General features: G+C 43.5%; 1 protein-coding gene across 6 annotated transcripts in view; it reads right to left on the bottom strand.

Moving 5' to 3' along the window:
• The window catches only part of CNNM1 (cyclin and CBS domain divalent metal cation transport mediator 1), a 58,927-nt gene that overhangs the window by 20,332 nt on the left and 19,485 nt on the right, over positions 1-19,110 (bottom strand). For 4 of the 6 annotated variants that reach the window (XR_013368093.1, XM_077878044.1, XM_077878042.1 and 1 more), the window contains exons 2-7: positions 13,499-13,642; positions 10,367-10,507; positions 7,931-8,100; positions 7,133-7,232; positions 6,712-6,759; positions 3,549-3,611 (exon numbers count right to left, since the gene is read on the bottom strand). Coding sequence is in view for 5 of the 6 variants with exons in the window: in XM_077878044.1 (XP_077734170.1) it covers positions 3,549-3,611; positions 6,712-6,759; positions 7,133-7,232; positions 7,931-8,100; positions 10,367-10,507; positions 13,499-13,642 (666 nt within the window). In the remaining variant the exon portion in view is untranslated. The remainder of the gene's footprint in view (positions 1-3,548; positions 3,612-6,711; positions 6,760-7,132; positions 7,233-7,930; positions 8,101-10,366; positions 10,508-13,498; positions 13,643-19,110) is intronic. The other 2 variants (XM_077878043.1, XM_077878041.1) reach the window with 1 other exon arrangement.

A 19,110-nucleotide genomic window follows, 5' to 3' on the forward strand; every position in this document is an offset into this window, starting at 1 on the left:
AGCCATGGGCCATCTGTATTCTCCAGACTAGATGGGGAGCTTAACTGGATAGGCCTACAAGAGTACAGACTAGGATTATTAAAATTCATCATTCTGGGGTAATATTCAACATCAGACAACCAAATGCCAAAAGCTCTCTGTCAAAGCTACAATGTGAACTCTGCAAATCAGCCAAAGTGAGGAGCCCAGATGAACTCGCTCACATTACATGGAACTTTAATGGTTCCCAAATGTTTACGACACAAAAGCCAACCCAAAGGAATATTGCCACTTACCACATTTTACAAAGTAAAAGGATTATTTTTAGAGACTCCTTGTATATTTTGGGAGGAAACGGTCCCCATCGATCTCAAAGCACATTACAGATGTCAATTGAACACTGAAAAAGAATCACTGCTCCTGACCCGTCTCCTGCCTCTGTGCTTTTGTGGATTTGGAAAGATTATCATGGAGAACTCGGAAATCATCTCCACTGGGAAAAGAAAAAAGGAATGAATCTGGGGAGAGGGAATGATAACTGCAATAGAGCTGTGTAGTCTCAGTGGGTTGATCAGAAGTCTATTTTTTAAACCAAAGCACCTGCAAAGCTGGCTAATTACATCATTCTCTGCTCTGGAATCAATGCACAAAACCACTCGGCTCTCCTTATTTCAAACTAAAGCTTCATATAGAAGGAAACTGCCTATGGATAATGGTGGCAATATTTGGTGCAAGGACCGCTGGCCTCAATCCACTGTAAGCACCAGAATTCATTAGCAGGACAGCTTTCAAAATGCTAGTAAGTCACAGTCCTCTAGGGGGCACAAAAGGCCCATGTTCAGGGGGATAGCCAGGTCCATGACAATAGAAGCAGGACCTGAGTCTTAGACCCAATACATCACCCAGTGCTCATCAAGGCAAGTGTACTCCTTAATCCCCATCACCTATTTTACCAATCCCCCTCCCCTCCCCTCTGCTAACCATCAGTTTGAGTCTGTTTCTTGGTTTGTCTTTCCTTTCCTTTCGCTCATTTGTTTTGTTTCTAAAATGCCACATATCACTATACCTGAAACTAATATAACACTGTATGTCAACTCTACTGGAATTTAAAACAACAAAAAAGAATTTTGCAGTAGATACGATATATACGTATCAATTTATCCCATACATACAAACTTACATGATGTTATATGTCAATTATGTCTCAATAAAGCTGGAAACCTTTTTTTTTTTTTGGAGGATGGTTGACACACAGTGTTACACTGGTTTCAGGTGTACAGCTTAGTGATTTGACAAGTTTACACATTATGCTGTGTCCACCACAAGTATAGCTCCCATCTGTCCCATTACATCCCTATCACAGTATCACTGACTGTATTCCTTATGCTCTGCTTTGTATTCCTGTGACTTATTCATTTTAATTGGAAACTTTTTGTTAAAAATAAAAAAGAATTAAAAAAATTAAAAAAATAAATGTAACATTAAAAAGAGAGAGAATGAGATTAGGATTCCAATCCTCATCCTTCTACCTTCTCCCTGTGATACTAATGGATGGCTCGATGTTTTCGGAGCATGTTTCCTTTACCTATTGTTTTCAAATGATAATTCTTTGGAGGGTTGTGGGGATCAAATAAAATGACTGGGCTCTTTTTAAACTTAAAGGCTCTATTAATTTCCAGGATTTCTTTTTTCCTCTGTGTAAGGTGGGGGCAAGACATAATATATGCAAATAATTGTATTTGGATCATAAATTAAGTATGGGGCCAGACAAAAGGAGAGCAGATGAAAGAAGGTGGGAGGAAAGAGTCAAAGGAGAAGCAAGGCATTCACACCTTTTCTTTTTTCCTGCTGTGCTCCTCACTGCTCTACTCTGTAGAGGTAAACCAAGGGTCAGAAGAAGCTGGCCTTGCTCTCAGCTTTGTGGCTCACCTATTGGGTTGGACACCCACTCATGGAAAACAAGGGGAAGGTGCAAAGAGCTCTCAGGAGCAGCTGCCACCAACCAGGGTAGGATCAGAAGTGGCAGCACCTCCTGAGGGGGCGTGGAGTGCGTCACACAGCAGGAACAAGTCTCCTTCATCTTGGTCTCATAAGGGGTTACTATCAAGTTTTTCATGATAAATATCAATGAACTAAAATTAACCTTCCTTTAATTGGAAAGTTACAAAGAACTGGTTTGTCTGGTTAACTGAGGGTAATTTAAAAGGAAAATATACCCCTTCTTTGATCCTTTTGGTTGAACATCTTTTAAAAAATGTAAACCTTCTCTTTTGGCTGAAGCTTTATAGCATTCTCTTCATTTACCAAGACTCCCTGTGTGTGAAGGATCCTGAAGGTCCATGATGTGGTCATTTCTCATTTTGCCCACAGGCAGGAATAGACCAGTTAGCTGATAGAAGGCACCAGGTTGGCATCCCACATCGACCATGCTGGTCTGTAGACATCATGAAGGCGTGAGCTCTCACAAAGCGAGAAAAATGTTATTTCTTGGTAGAAAATCATCATTAAATAAGAGAAAACTTTGGTGAAATTTGAGAAGATGATTAACTTGTCTTTTACAGATAAACATGGGATCCAGATGGTTTTTGATGGGAAAAATGTGATTTGGGAGAAAGCAGGAGTCAATATAAATACTGCTCAAGTTGCAAATTTGGGGGTTTGAGGTCTCAGGACATAACCTTTATGAAAGTTGACGGTCTACTGTAGAGATAGCAAAACGTAACTCGATTCTTGATGGCTGAGGTTGTGGTGGGGCCTCAGAGTCCTACACTGGGACAAGGAGACAGATGTGGTGGGTGCAGGAAATTGGACTGTATTTTCACATTCTGACTTCAAGGCAATTTAACAAATAAATTCTTGGTTCGGTCATTACTTGTTTCATGAGCCTAAGAGAGCAACCTCTAGAGATGAAAACAAAACAAACACTTCATTGATTATTTAGATTTATTACATTGTCCTCCATCCTCGAGTTACCATGTAGTTCTATGAAGAGTTGCCTGACCCAGTTAAAAAGAAACCCAGCAACTTTTATTTAATTAACAACAGAGGTTAAACCTAATAGAACGCTGTCTTGAAATTTTTACACATCTTCTTTGAGTAAAGCCAGAGAGAATATGGTCCCCAGGGAGTAACATTATGAGGAAGATGAGGATGGGTTAGTGGTCAGCTAAAGGTAGAGGCCACATAGAATGAATGGTGGAGAGAAAATAGGCAGCAATAAAGAATAGTAGCCCATTGTTTCTATTTCTCTCCTGCTGCACTCCTCAGCCCTCCATTCTGCAGGGAGACAAATGATGAGGAAGAACCACACCATCCTTCACCCCATCATTTCTCCCTGTACATCCACAGAGACATCCCCAGGAGCTAAATTCCCAAGTGACACCATTGAACCAGCAATGCCTGGGCTGTTTGCGCAAATGAGTGTTTTCCATGTGGTGTGCTGTATACCTCCATCCTGGAGCACCTGCTGGAGGAGGCTAGTTCTTTCATAGGACAGTGATAGAAACCAAAGGCCTCTTGCAAACCCCGTTGGATCTACAGAGACCCGAGAGACACCCACGCATGTTTACCTGGGGAGCCTGCCAGGGAGTCCCCTCTGCTGAAGGCGAAGGTACGAGACACAGAGACGGGCACTAGAGAAGAGTCAAGGGCCAGGGATTTGTGAGTTGCAAAAGGTAAGATAAACATAAAAGGAGAAAGACAAAGAGCAAAGTGTGTGAGTCAGTCTGTTCTTGAATCTTCACAATGTTACATTTCTCCGCAAAAAGGGAATCTTGCCTCTGAAAACAGGGAAACTGCCTACCCTCTCACAGAATCGCTCTCCAGAAACAGGAACATAAAATAGTCTTTGCTCAAAGTCTTCTGAAAAGATGCACAGTAATCTTAGAGGGCATTAGACCTGCCGATGACAAGATCAGGCAGGCTCCCTGGGAGGTAGGGGGTCGCGGGGACGCGGCGTTCTCTCTGAGCCAGCAAAGATGCTGGGAGTCCAGCAAGGCCTCCCCTCGCCACCCCGGGCCTCCCAACCTCCACACACATCTGACTGCCTGCGGGATGGCTGGAAGCAGAGTGCGTGCTCCTGCGGTGGCGGGGGGCGCCCTGAGGAAGCTGGACCCTGCTTCAGACTCCTCGGAGCTCCTCGTGGTCAGTGCTCCGGAGGAACGGTGCATTGCTAGATCAAAGGCTGTTTCTGTCTGGGAATCTGTCTTCCTCTCTCTCATCTAATTATCCTGGGAGCCCCTTCCTTGGGGACTAAATGAAGTCGGTCTGCAGGGGACAGCACACTGAAACTGGCAACTTCTGTAGTCTTAGCCGCTGCACCAGGTGATTTTACTGACATCACCCATACACTCAGGGGATTTGCAGAGCTTTGTTCCTACCTGATAATCATTTGGTCTGACACCAGATGTCAAAGAATATTGGAATGGACTCCTAATGTTGTGAGACATACCGGAATAAGAAACCCCAGTCTCAAGAAGCATCCTAGAGCTTCCTGGGCTGCAAATTAAATGTACACTCCAAACAGGTAGGAGATGGTCTCTCCCTGCCTGCCTAGCCCTGTGCGCATCTGTTTTTCCTACCCTGAGCTCAAGCCTGGTTCCTTCAGAGTTCCGGGCTCATCGTAATCTGCTTGGGTTCCCTGGCAACCAGATCCAAGAGAGAGAAGACTGATAACCTCAAATATGACTCTGAGGCTAGGCTGCAGGGCCAGTGTTCTGGCAAACCTGCCATCCCATTTATCTCCCTCAAAGGCTAATAAAGCTACAGGCTGGCTTCGAGGACAGTGGTAGTTTGCTAGATCAAGACTACAAAAATGTACTGCCTTAAGCTCTCCTTTGACTGCAGGCTGACTTTCTCAGCCAGTGAGTTATGCTGGGTGGCTGGACCCTGGGCTGAGGGCACACCTGGCACAAGTGCAGGGTGTGGCAGCCTTGGCAGATATCTCACACTGTCCTCCACTAAGTGGGGGGCGGGGAGCTTATACGGTACAATGGAAAATGTCTCCATACCTTACTACTGGCTAATTCGACTTCTTTCTCCTTATGAAGATTTATAGAGATGCTCAAAAGTGAGGGGGCAGGGAAGAGCTTAATGCTCCTTTTTAGTTAACCAGTTTTGAAGGAGAGATCAGTATTGCAAATTTACTCCTGTCTCACTGATAAGATTAAAGGAGAAATGGATAGAAAGAATGAGAGACAGGAAGGAAGCAAGGACAGAAACCAGGTAACGTGTTCCACAACTCTTAAAATAATTTTTTTTTAAAGAAAAAGGTCATCCATATCAGGTGGGCTGGGGAACCTCACTTGGCTCCTTGTTCCCACATCTTTTGGGCTTCTGAAAGAGCCAGAACAGGGCCCCATGTCTAGGTAACATTTAGAATCCTAGGAATTACTTCACTTTGAGCAATCCCTAACGTGATGGATGGAAATCTCCTTTAGAGAACCAAGATTTCCCTGGTCCTGTAGCCCATCCCTCACCCATTCCACAGTTCTTGTTCTAAGATGGTGATGCTTTCTTCATCAACCTTGTTTGAGATTTGTTGGCTTATGTTAGTGTAATAATGTACCAGGGCTTTTCTTTTCCATTTCTTCAGCTCATGCTGGGCCACGCCTTGGGTGGGACAGGTACTTCAACTTCATTTCAGCCTTCTGCTGGGCTAGGATATGAATTACACTGCAAACTCTTCCAATATTTCCACAGAGAAATTGCATTCCAGAACGTGATGGGTCTCAAATCTGTATTTGAGATTGTGTGAACCAGCCAGGACACTGGAATGCATCAGGGTAGTCATCAACTTGCTTGGTAATTTGGAGCAAGTCAATTCCTTAGTTTCTCTCTGTTAAAATGGTATCTACCTTTCATGTGCCAGGGATCATGATATCACAGCTTTGGGATCCTCTGATAAATCCCAATATAAAGCACTATGTAAAATCCTTTTTTATGATGAGAGAAAACACCCCATTTGGCATTAAAATAGCCACCATTGTAAACACTAACAGCTGAAAGCAATGCAAAATTCAGACTCATGAATCAAAAAGAAATCTAGAGAAATCATTCTTTCTGGATCACACTTATATTCCAATAAATGCCATGCCTTCTAAACACAAGTATAATAACTCCACACAGGAAACAGCGAGAAGGTAGAGCACAGAAGGGACAGAACAAACCAGCCATCAGCCCTGTGGCAGCCCTCACCATCAGCATGCACAGCCACCTGGCAGCCGCTCTCCACTAGCTAAGATGTGGTGACGAGGAAAGAGAAGCAGGTAAGCACTATATTGCATCAGCCTGGGACTTGTGTCCTAAGACCTTGCAGTCATTTCCTCCTGATACCTTAATGACATACCAGGGTTTTCAAGTAAAGGCCAGTGAGTGAATTATATCATAGCAGAGAAGGAACGGCTGAACCAGAGCACACCAATCACCTGCCTGCATTCCCCGGCAGGTGACAATTTTAAATGGTGCCCCTCCCCTCACAACTTCCCGCCCTGTCATTCATCACTTGCCCATGAGCAGAGAAGCAGGAGAAAACATTCCAAACACAGAAACTAAGCACCTGTGGTCTGTGGGTACCTGGCAGGAGGCAGTGTTCCAGGCAGAGCATTACAAAGAGGCTGCCAACATTTGTGTTAGCCCCAGCCCAGGCTCAAAGTGCTCGGTCCAGGTCCCCAGAGTGGGCTGAGGCAGGACCACGATGGGGGCAGATGAGGGAGGGGTTTGAGAGATACATACGAAAGACAGAGGATCCAGCCAGACTTCCAACCTTCCGCACATCGTTATCTAAGGAAAGAAGGATATGATGCGTTTCAGAGGCAGTTCAGAAAACACACCTTCTTAGGGGAATGCCCCACCTCCCGGACCAACCCTGCAAAAACCAGGCAATCAATGTAAGTGTAAAAAGCAAAATAAACTTGTCTTTTCATATGGAAAAGTACCACCACCCACTCCTGACACTTGATAATGTTATAGTCTACCATGTACTTCTGCAAACAAACTCTCTGTATATGAAATGACTCTTACACTCATTTTACAGAGGAGGAAACTAAAGTCTAGGAAGTTAAATGGCTTGTACAGAGTCCCTAAGAGGAGTCAGGACTTGAACCCATATATCCCATTGCTTCCCCAAAAAGCTCTGGCTTGGGAACTGGAGTACCTGAGCAAGCAGTGGTCATGATGGCTGGGACCCCATAGTAGGTGAAGGCTCCATTCTCGAAGCGAAGGCCTTCCTTCCCAACCTCCACTTCCACTTTACCCTGGAGAAAGAAGAAAGTGTACTAAGGGTGTGCATAAGTCCTTCCAATTCTCCTATTGACTACAACCCTAAAGTCTTCCGTCTGGATAACAGGTGGGCTGATGTTCTTATCACAGGGAAATGTGAAGTCTGTCTAGATCCATTTCAAAAATAGCACCTCCAACTTCAGTAGCCCTTTGTAGTAAATTAATTGCTTAGTTCATCAAAGAGCATCCAGTCCTGACTAACCAATTTGCTTCGTGATGGCCCTTCCATAATGAATGTCCCAGCACCAGCTAGTGTCAGGCTCCCTGCATGGGACCTGCTTCTCCTGCCTGTGTCTCTGCTTCTCTGTGTGTGTGTGTCTCTCATGAATAAATAAATAAAATCTTAAAGAAAAAAAAAAAACCAGTGGGGCAGTGCACAAGGCCAGGGGCTAGCTAAACCCCTCTACTGGAGACGTACCCACTCTACTCCATCATCAACACTGCTGACTGGCCAGACTAACTGCCATCAAGATTCCACCACTCTTGGGACACTAGCCAGTCACAACAGATCCCTATGGTGAGTCATGGACAAATGCCCACCCCAACTGGCCTTGCCGCAAGGTAGCAGGCTGAGTCTTAGAACCCGGCACCAAGAAGGCACAGCCATTCCTCTCCAACCAGCCTGGATATGCCCTCATCTTGCCCTCAGAGGGTCCCTAACTTTCCCACTCACCTGCAGAAGCAGCACAAAGTAGTCCACAGGGCGGTTACGCTGGTAGAGGTAGTGTTCTGGGGCTTTCTTGTTCTTCTCATCAAACTTTAGTTCCTGGATCACATTCGGATGTTTCAGGAGCCGGAGCAGGATCTTCTCTGAGAGGTACAGAGATTTAAAGGGCTCCACTTCTAGGGGAGATAGGGAGGCAGGAAGAATCAGCAGCTGGAGGAGTCAGGATAGGCACGACCTGGCTATGTGTCTAGAGCCACCTCCATTCATGCTCCTGGGCACCAAGCTGGCAGGGCTCTTGTGATTCTCTTAGGGAGAGAGAGGGGGGTCTTATACCCAAGTGTGCATCTCAGTTTTTCCCCATGGCCTCTGGGGATGTATGTCCCTAAGCTGGCACACTGGAGAAAACAGATCACCGTTTTGGAAATGTCAGTTTTGCTATTCATTTTCTTCTTGATTTTATTTAAAGTTGTGCATAAACTTAAATAAAAAGGCAATTTTGCTAGTTGCAATAACATGGATGAACCTGAAGGACATTATGCTAAATGAAATAAGCCAGTCACACAAGGACAAATATGTCTGATGCCACTTTTTTTTAAAAAAGATTTTATTTATTTATTCATGAGAGACAGAGAGAGAGAGGCAGAGACACAGGCAGAGGAGAAGCAGGCTCCATGGAGGAAGCACTGATGTGGGACTTGATCTTGGGACTCCAGGATCATGCCCTGAACCAAAGGCAGAGGCTCAACCACTGAGCCATCCAGGCATCCCTCTGACACCATTTATATGATGAATCTAAAATAGTCAAATGTGGGACACCTGGGTGGCTCAGAGTTGGTGGGCATCCAACTCTTGATTTTGGCTCAGATGGTGAGATCAAGCTCACCTTTGGGCTCTGTGCTGGGCCTGGAGCCTACTTAAGATTCTCTGTCTCTCTCTCTCCCCCTGTCCCTCCCCTCCCCTTATGCATATGCATGCTCTCTCAAAATTTTTTTTTAAAAATGTAATAAAACAAAATAAAATAGTCAAACTCATAAAAGCAGAAAGTAGCTTGGTTGGCCAGGGTGAGTGGGAGGGGTGCATGGAAAGATACTGGTCAAAGGGTGCAAAGTTTCAGTTATGCAGGATGAATAAATCCTAGAGATCTTCTAGCTCAGTGCCTGTAATTAGGAATACTGTATTGTATACTTAAAATTTTGCTGAGAGAGATTTTATTTTAACATAGAAAAAATAATAATAAATAATAAATAAATAAGGTGGGAGGAAACTCTTGGAGGTGATGGATATGTTCATGACACAGACTGCGGTAGTAGTTTCACAGGTGTATACTTAGCTCCAAACTCCTCAAGTTGTATACATTAATAACGTACCGCTTTGTGTATGTCAATCTTACCTCAATAAAGAGGTTTAAGGAGAAAAAGAGTAATGGTGAAAAGAGCACAGATAAGTAAGCCATATGAATAACAAAAGCTTTAATACTATAATCAAATGAAATATGGAGAATTTAATCTGATTTGTTAGTATGACATGTATCTGTTGAATGAAAAGAAATTCCAAGTTAATACAGAGTTAATTACTTAAGGGATACGTTCTCAAAAATGTGAAGCCTTGCCGCATCACATTTTTATATTAACAGATACTATTTTATGTTATGTTATGAACAGATGCAGCTGTTTTGCTGTGACAGGCAGCCAGTAGTTAAAAGAAATCTGTAATTAGGACTAGAAAACATGTTGAAAACTACTTTCATGAAGCTCCAATTTAAAATTTTCTGTTTTCTAGCACCTGGAACAGTACTAGGACTCATAACACACCCAAGAAACCCATGTTGGATTAACTGATAATTGAACTTAGTCATGGGTGTGATTATTCTAAGTCAGCACCTTCATTAGGCCTGGATGAGAAGGATGGAAAGTTCAAAGACAAATACTATCTTCTTTATAAGAAGAAGTTTGTATTTGGAGCCTCATTTTTTTTTCTAAAGATTACAAGTTTCACAATCGACTTCTGTATTTTAAGAACTTGTAGGTCATAAGCCTATGTGGTCCTGGGAAGGTCCTGGGCCTTGGGCCTCGTCGCCCTCCTCAGCAAATCCTCAGGGGCACCTCAGCTCCAACAGGATGGAGCTCGGCCTCAGGCTCCTGCCAGGAAGCAAGGGGAGGAAGGGAAAAGAGCAGCAGTGGTTTCTTTAGCTCCCTTCTTGAGAAGAAGAGAGAAAAGCAGAGTTGAGGTGTACTTCCACCCTAGAAGATCAGGGCTGGGGCTGAAAATGATGATATGTGGCATCCTGCGGCCCAACCTACGGCACTCCCTCCCTTGGAACAGAGGTTCTGTGTCTGCTGTGCATAGGAATTAGGTTGTAAGGTGAGGTGCTATAGATGTAATTGGTGCACGGGTTTCACCTTCTAGATCCTAAGGAGGGGATGTGGGGGTGGGCGGTCATACCTGTGGCCATGAAGCGGTGTGTGGCCAGCAGGAGCTGCGGGGAGATCTTCACCCTCATCTCTGAGTCGGAGAGCTTAAACAGGGAGAAGTCGTGCCGCTTCCTCTCCCGGTGCGGGACCCTCTGCTTTTTCCGGTTGTCTGCTGTAGGGGCACAGGGGACAGATGGGGGCCATCTCAGAATCAGTTTTCCCACAGTCACATGGGACAGATGGATCCTTTGGGATCTCGTGAGTGTCTGCAATGTATCAACTATAGGTGACCTCACAGCTTCTCTTTCCCGGGGAGGAGAAGGGTGCTGATAAGGGACAGACAGCAGGACATGCCTCCAGGTCTCAGTATCACGTACACGGAGGTGGTGTGGACTGGAATAGGGGAAAGGCTGGTCTGGTGCCTCCAAGGCTGGGGTTCCAGTGCCGGCTCCCCTCCTTACCAGCTGTGCAAAGTCTCTAAGCCTCGGTGTGTCTGTTTTCATCTACACAGTGAGGTTCCTAAGCAGCGATAACGCTTCTCCTCATCCTGTGCAGTTAGTATGAAACTCAGGGCAGGTTTGGCAGAGCCCAGCAAGATTCTGCCTCTTTTCCTGTCCCCAGAGCTGGGCTCACCAGGTCTCTCTCTTCCTGCTGATTTAAACTCCGTGCTGAGCAGTACCTGGGGCATGTCACCGAAGGGATGTAGGTGGTCGTCTCCTCTTCCCACTCACAATTCTCCTGCTTCAACCCTAGCCTCTCCCCAGGTAGAGAACTGGGAAAAATCAAGGGAAGAAGAAAGGGGAAGGAATGGGAACAGCCCTACAACTTACAAAGTTGGGTTCTCAGGCAAAGCCTTAGAGGGACTTTAGATGGCCTGTGATACTGATGGGGAAAATCTGCTTTTTCCAATTAAATTTTTTTCTCTCTTCTTTTTTTAAGCTTATCTTCAAGAAATATTTTCTTAGGAATAGGGGGAATGTTTTCTTTGGTCACATATTTTTTTGCTTTCCCTTAGTTTTGAGTAAAATTTTGAAGTGTCTCGCCTATTTCACAGTGCTAAGGAGAGCAAGGAGAGCGATTTGGGTTTTCTCCAGACTTGGCCTGGAGACAGACAGGGCTGCAGGGAACTTGTAGTGCAAGCCGAGCAGATGCAGTGGACATTAAATGGAATGAAGCCCAGGGACGAGGAACCAGGGCCCTAGAATCTGGCTCCCCGGTATTCTCCTCCTTTTGGAGCTCACTTCAGCCCCATTTTCTAGAAGTTTGGATTTCCTTCTAGAAGACAGAAAGTGCCCTTCTACCGTGCTGTCCTGTGGGCCTATCTTGGACTCACGGCTGCTGCTTTAACTTTCCTTTTGCTCCGATAACAACAGTGGCAAGATGCAGACCTGGCTGTCCTGTGGGTCAGGGTCAAATGAGAAGAAACACAGTATTCCTGGTTCCGTGGCCTTCTCACAGCTCTTAAAGAATCCTTCCAGAAGCTTATTTATAAGGGCAGGAAAACCCTAACCTTCTCTAACTTTAGAAAGAGGATTGCTCAGCAAGAAAGCAGCAAATAGATGTATCAGATCAATTCTTCTACTCTCACTGGTGAGCAATCTTCTGCTTTAATAGGACATGTTTGCTTAAATATCTCTTCTCCCTCCTTCAACAGAATGCCACTTAACATTTCACCATTGGAGAATCATTCCTCATCTCCCTCTTCATTTCTATTATTTTAATAGTAAGTATTTGGAACATCAAGGTTGTTAAAACAAATGCTGGAGGAAGAGCATACTCATTTAGATTACCATCACTACTATCAGCCACTAACACTTTAGTGTGAATGCCTTCCCTAATAGATCTACTGAGATACTTGGGAATTCTAAATCTAGAGTGGTGGACAGAGGAGCACCTGGGTGGCTTAGTTGGTTAAGCGTCTGCCTTCAGCTCAGGTTGTGATCTCAGGGTCCTGGGACTGAGGCCCACATTAGGTTCCCTGCTCAGCAGGGAGTCTGCTTCTCACTCTCCCTCTGCCCCTTCCCACCACTCATGCTCTCTCTCTCTAATAAATAAATAAAATCTTAAAAAAAAAAAAAAAAAGAGTGGTGAGTAGAGGTGAAGGGAGAAGGGAATGGGGGAGGTAGAGGTTAACCCCTATTTGAAGAAGTTGGGTCTGGCTAGGGTATCACAGCAAAATCACTCTGACACTGTGACACTCTTACTTGTGTTTTGTCTTGTCTGGGCCTGACCCATCTTTTGGGTTTGGTCTCTAAGAATAAAGGGAAGGCAGTCTTTATGCACCACTCACTGCCTTACAGCATTAAAGCTCTTTCTACAGTGAGCTGGTTTCAGAATGGCTGCTCCTAGCAAACTAAGGACAGGATTCTGGATGGAATGAGTTATCTGAGGTAGGGAAAAGAGACTGCTGTCTCATGAAGTAAAATTCAGAGGAGGAAACACTTCCTGGCCTAGGGACTCCGGTAGATTTAGATAACACTCTCCTCCCACAGACAAAGCAAGCCTTTGTAATGTTTGCAAGCAGAGCTTTGATAAGGCTCAGTAACCAAAAGCCCTCACCCTCTGCTTGGAGTCCCTATTGTTCCCAAGGAGAGGGCTGTGGGTGGAAGGCAGAGGTGGAGAGGGAGAATGAGACACCAGGCTGCAGGGCTGAAAAGGCATGAGGGAGAAGAGCAGTGTGGAAGAAGGGCTATTTACGGTTTGGGCTTAGGTTGCATGTGGGCAATCTCCTGACAGTCTTGACTGTGCGCTGTTGCAGTTTTGTGGGCCAACTGTGAGTGCAACCCCAGGGAGTGCTAGATGGAGGAAGAGACAAAACCAAAACAACGCAGGGGAGGGACAAAAATGAGGGCAGAGAGGCCACCCGAGGCACACTTAGTTTCCGTTAGTTCCTCTTCCATCCAAACGCCAGGAGGTCTCCTTTTTAGTGTTGGCTTAGTTCCCGAAGGTTCCCTCCTGATAAACATTTAGCTAGCATTTTCTCAGTGACTCAGGGTGACTCAAGCCAGGGTATCCTACCGTGCCAGCACCTAACATTTGGGGGCTGACAGCAACGCATGGGCTTGTCCCAACACTCTGACACAGTATGTCAACCTAGGCCAGCTCTGAGAGTCTCACAAGAAATGGGATGACCCTGGAAAAAGAGCCAAGGCCATGCACTTACTGTAGAGGTCAGTTTCATCCAGGATCTCCGACTTAATGATCTCCTCTATGATGTCCTCCAGTGTGACAATGCCCATCACCTCATAGAAGGGGTCCCCTTCACCCTCATTGTTCACCCGCTGGACAATGGCCAGGTGAGATTTTCCTAGAGAACAAATGAAGTCACAGTTAAGCATCTGGAACATTTTTAAAGAAATCTTTCCTTATGAGAAAATTATAAAAAGTTGTTCTGTGACCAATTGTGGACTGAACTCATCATAGGACCTCCTTAAAATATGAAGCTTGTGTACAAGCTCTTACAAATGCAAACATTATACTTTTTTGAAAAATATTTTATTTATTTATTTGACAGAGAATAGCATGAGTGGTGGAAAGAGGTGGGTGGGGGGAGAAGCAGACTTCCCACTGAGCAGGGAGCCTGATGCAGGGCTCCATCCCAGGACCCTGGGATCATGACCTGAGCCAAATGCAAATGCTTAATCAACTGAGCCACCCAGGCACCCCGAAACCTTTTACTTTTATATCTATCTCTTTTCTAAGAAAGTTACCTAGTATACACAAAGCCAGTTAACTTTTTTTTTTCTTTTAACTTTCACATATTAGCAAGTATATCTAAGCTGAAGGAGGATAAATAACCTAATTAAAAGAATGAGAATTTGGAATCAAAAGATTTAGGTTAGAAGTCTTTTTTCCTCCAAACTTCCCCCCATAACTACCCCAAATACTCTCTGTGCAACTGCCCCTGGGCACATCATTTAACTTCTACTGAGTCTCTATTTTCTCATTTAGAATTAGGAAATAATACCAGTATGGTGATTTTAAAATAGGGCCTCCGGGGGCACCCAGGTGGTTCAGTGGGTTAAGCGTCTGCCTACAGCTCAGGTCATGATCCCAGGGTCCTGGGATCGAGCCCCATATCAGGCTCCCTATTCGGCTGTGAGCCTGCTTATCCCTCTCCCTCTGCAGCTCCTCCTGCTTGTGCTCTGTGTGTGTGTGTGTGTGTGTGTGTCTCAAATAAATAAATAAAATATTTTAAAAATAAAATAAATAAATAAAAAATAAAACATGGACTCAAATTCTTTGATACACCTCCTATTTAAAGATGTGGTCTATATCTCTTTCTCTGGAATCTGGACAGGCCTGTGACTACTTTAAGCCACAGAGGACAGGAAAGTGGGATACTACAAGGATACTTCTGAGGCTAGGTCACAAAAGGCATGTGGCTTCTTCTGGAAAAATGCTCTAAGAAGTTTGAGGCTACCATGGTGGAGAGGGCACATAGAAGTCTAAGTGCTCAGGTGACATATTCAGATGAGCCTTGCCTTCCAGCCATCCCACCACGGTGCCAGGCAGGTTAGTGGAGAAGCTGTGTTGGCTGTGGATCTGCAATTTTCATGATCCAGCCCCACTTGCTAGAGTCCTCACCAGCCAATCTGGTCTTCTCTAGCTGCAGGCATAGACACTGTGAAGCAGAGATAAGTAAGTCCTGTTGCACCTCATCCAAATTCCCGACTCATAGAATCTGAGCATCATAAAATGGTGGTGTTTTATGCTTCTAAGTTTTGGAGTGGTTTGTTAGCAGTAATGACAGCTAGGATTTGGTCATTGGGGGCTCAGAGGACCTAGTGGGTGTGTAAGAGTGCTTTGTAAACTATAATGTGTCATAGGCAGGCAGTTAATTTTTATTGTCCAACAACTGAATGATAATAGTTAATGTATAGTGAACTCTCATCATATGTCAGGCACTATTTGGAGCACTTTTTATGTATTAACTCATGTAATCCTTCTAACAACTCCTGAGACAAGTACTAGTCTTATCCCCATTATAGATGAAAGGACTGAGGCACAGATGGGTTAAGTAACATGCCTAAGGTTACATAGCCTGGATGTGGGGCAGCTGGATTGCAAACTCAGGTAACTAGAGTCAGCCCTAAAGTAGAGACTGAGTCTTATCTAACAGTCCTACTATCCTGCTTTACCTTGATTTGTTTTTATCTGCTGATAAATACATTTCCTGGTCCTATTTCTAAAATGCAGACCTGGGTGGTTTTTTTTCCTTGGCAAAGAGACATTTAAGGAGAAAATCTAGGGTTGTGACTTAGATGTTATTCTTGCCCCCTCCCCCCCAATAAATTAATAAAAGGAAGGTCATACTTTATCAGTATTACCCTTTCTAAGCTTGGCCCTTGCTAAAAATATCAGATAAATGGAGTAGTCAGTTTTCTGGAGGCATAATTAACCATTAAAATTATACATGTGAACTTCTGTATTGGATACCTCAAATCACAAGATCACTACCTATTGGTAATTTTAATTGGAAAAATGGGATTTGTATCACTCAAGAATGGTCTCTGGGGGATCCCTGGGTGGCTCAGTGGTTTAGCACCTGCCTTGGGCCTGGGACGTGATCCTGGAGTCCTGGGATCAAGTCCCACGTCAGGCTCCCTGCATGGAGCCTGCTTCTCCCTCTGCCTGTGTCTCTGTGTCTCTGCCTCTCTCTCTCTCTCTCCCTCTCCCTGTGTGTGTCTCTAATGAATAAATAAATAAAATCTTAAAAAAAAAAAAGAATTGTCTTTGATTTCTTCTCCAACTCCAACCTGTCCTTCAACTAACCCCAAACTGGTCTGATCATCCCACTGCCTTGCTCAAAAACCTTATAAGACTCCCTAGTATGCACAGAATCAAATCCAGATTCGTTGGTTTGGTAGTATCAAGACAGCAAAATGCCCTGCTATATCCCCTACCATTCTATACTCCAGATGCGCCTTGTTACCTTCACTTCCTCAACTTGGTCCATATGTACTTTCTAAGTCTTCGTGCACACTGTCTCCTCCCACTCCATTTGCACTCTTCAAGTTCCAGCTTAGGCCCTAGTTCCTCAAGAAAGTCCTACCAGATCTGCTCCATTCTGAATCTGAACCAATCTCTCCTTGTTTGTGTTTTGAAATCCTTGACAACTCCACTAGAGCATCTGTCACAACTTCCTGCTTCTCGTAACTAGCAATGAGTGTGTCCTCTATTGGACCATGTTTCTTCCTCAGGCCATAAGCTCCTCCAGGATATAGACTAAGATAGGATACACTCCATATAACAGGAACCCAAATAAATGCCTGATGAACTGAACTAAATGGAATGAAAATCCATAGTTGACACAATAGATGATATTAAAACCAGACACCAAAACCTTTGTTTTTTAATAAAATATAATGTGTTTAAATTAAAATTTAAACTCTACATCAGTGGTTCTAAAATTATCCTTCTTTGAAACAACTGCTTAAATCAGATTATGTTAATTGTTAGAATGTGCTCAATTTAAAGGCCTTTTCCTCAACACATTGTTCTTAAACTTATGGCACCTGTTCTCACTTTCCTCCTAACATGTGCTAACAGATGACAAAACAAATGACTACTGTAACAGAAAACTTGGAAAAATGATTTCTTAAAATTATTTTCTATAATTGGATAATTTTTGTAATGTGGAGCTCAGAATATATATAAAAGAGCCATTTTCTGCCACTAAGAGATTAGTTCATAAAATGGGATTAGTAAATTAACATTTTGGGACACCTGGGTGGCTCAGTGGTTGAGCGTCTGCCTTCGGCTCAGGGCGTGATCCTGGGGTCCTGGGATCGAGTCCTGGACTGGGCTCCTTGTGGGGAGCCTGCTTCTTCCTCTGCCTATGTCTCTGCTTCTCATGAATATATAAATAAAATCTTTTAAAATAATAAATTGATTAAGATTTTATGATGTTTCATGGAGTGCCATAACTTCCATGTGAAAATCAACCACTGGTATACACTTCATAAGGTCAATTTGAGGACATACTATGTGATCACCAGGGAATAGAGATTTTAAGTCCTAATTTTATAATATTCAAGACAATACACTTATGTAATCTATTAGAAATATTTTATAATTCACAATCAGCCTCTCTGATCACATCAAATGCCTATAGAAATCTACAGACAAATGAATGAAGTCATTTTCTTGGGTACAGACTGAAATGGGAATCAGAAATCACATAGCCCTGTTCACATTTCACATAACCTTTGTTCAGAAATCAGCTGTGCTCATGACACACATACCTGAGGTCCATCTTCTCTCAAAAAAGGTTGCCCTTTAAGAGACCTATCTCCCTGTACCCCTCTGCTTCCTAGGCCTCAGAAGGGTTGGGGGTGGCTCCCAGTGAAGCCAACCTTGAGACATGGAAAATGTAGTCACTCCCTCCCACCACAGCACTTTGTACAAACCTCTCTTTGGCACTTATAACAACAATATAGCTATCATTATTATTGTTATTATTATTATAGCAGCTACCATTTGCTATAACCACTCCAGGAGCTAGGCATAATTTCACCATGCTGTTGTTCTAAGTGATTTCCCCTACTATGATGATATGTTTTCTGAGGGGCAACAGCTATGTTCCACTTAATCTCCATTTCCCCAGAATCTAAGAATAGCACCTGGCACAGAATAGCTCCATAACTAGTGGGTGACAAATGGATATCTGTATGCAAAAGAACGAAGCTGGATGCCTACCTAACACTGTATACAACAGTTAATTCAAAATGGATCAAATGCCTAAATGTAAGAGTGAAAACTATAAAACTCTTAGAAGAAAATACAGGAGTAAATCTTTGTGACCCTGGAGTAGAAAAATATATTTTTAGATAAGACATCACAAAAACAAGCAACCAAGAAAAAATAGGTCAACTGGACTTGAGAATGCTTTTAGAATGTATTTAACGGACTACCAGCAAATCCTATATCTAATAGGGAGATTATACCCAGAATATATAAAGAAAATTTACAACTCATAAAAACATAACTCAGTTAAAAAGTGGGCAAAGGGGATGCCTGGGTGGCTCAGCAGTTGAGCATCTGCCTTTGGCTCAGGATGTGATCCTGGGTCTGGGGATAGAGTCCCACAACGGGCTCCCAGCAGGGAGCCTGTTTCTCCCTCTGCCTATGTCTCTGCCTCTCTCTCTGTGTCTCTCATGAATAAATAAATAAAATCTTAAAAAAAAAGTTGGCAAAGGATGGAAAAAGACAGTTATCTGAAGATAAACAACTAGCCAATAAGCACATGAAAAGTTGCTTAGCATCTTCATCATTAGAGAAAGGCAAATCAAAACCCTAATGAAATACCACGTCACACCCACTAGAATGGCTCTAATAAAAATGACATTGGTATGGATGTGGATAAATTGGAACCCTTAGACATTGTTGGTGGAATTGTAAAATGAGTCACCTGCTTCGGAAAAGTCTGGTGGTTTCTCAAATTATTAAACATAAATTATCTTATGATTCAGCAATTCCACTAAATCCATATATGTTTACCCAAGTATGGATATACACCCAAGCAAACTGAAAACACAGGTCCTCACAAAAATGTGTTCCCAAAAGTTCATATTATTCTTGATAGCTAAACAGTAAAAACAATCCAAATGTGCATCAACTGATGAAAGGATGAATAATATGTGGTATACCCAGACAATGGAATATTATCTGGCCATTAAAAGGGAATGGATTACTGGTACATGCTACAGCATGGACAAACTTTCAAAACATTATGCTGAATGAAAGAAGCTAGACCCAAGAGGCCACAACTTG

The sequence above is a fragment of the Canis aureus genome, chromosome 29, assembly GCF_053574225.1.
Source record: "Canis aureus isolate CA01 chromosome 29, VMU_Caureus_v.1.0, whole genome shotgun sequence".
NCBI classification, from domain to species: Eukaryota; Metazoa; Chordata; class Mammalia; order Carnivora; family Canidae; genus Canis; species Canis aureus.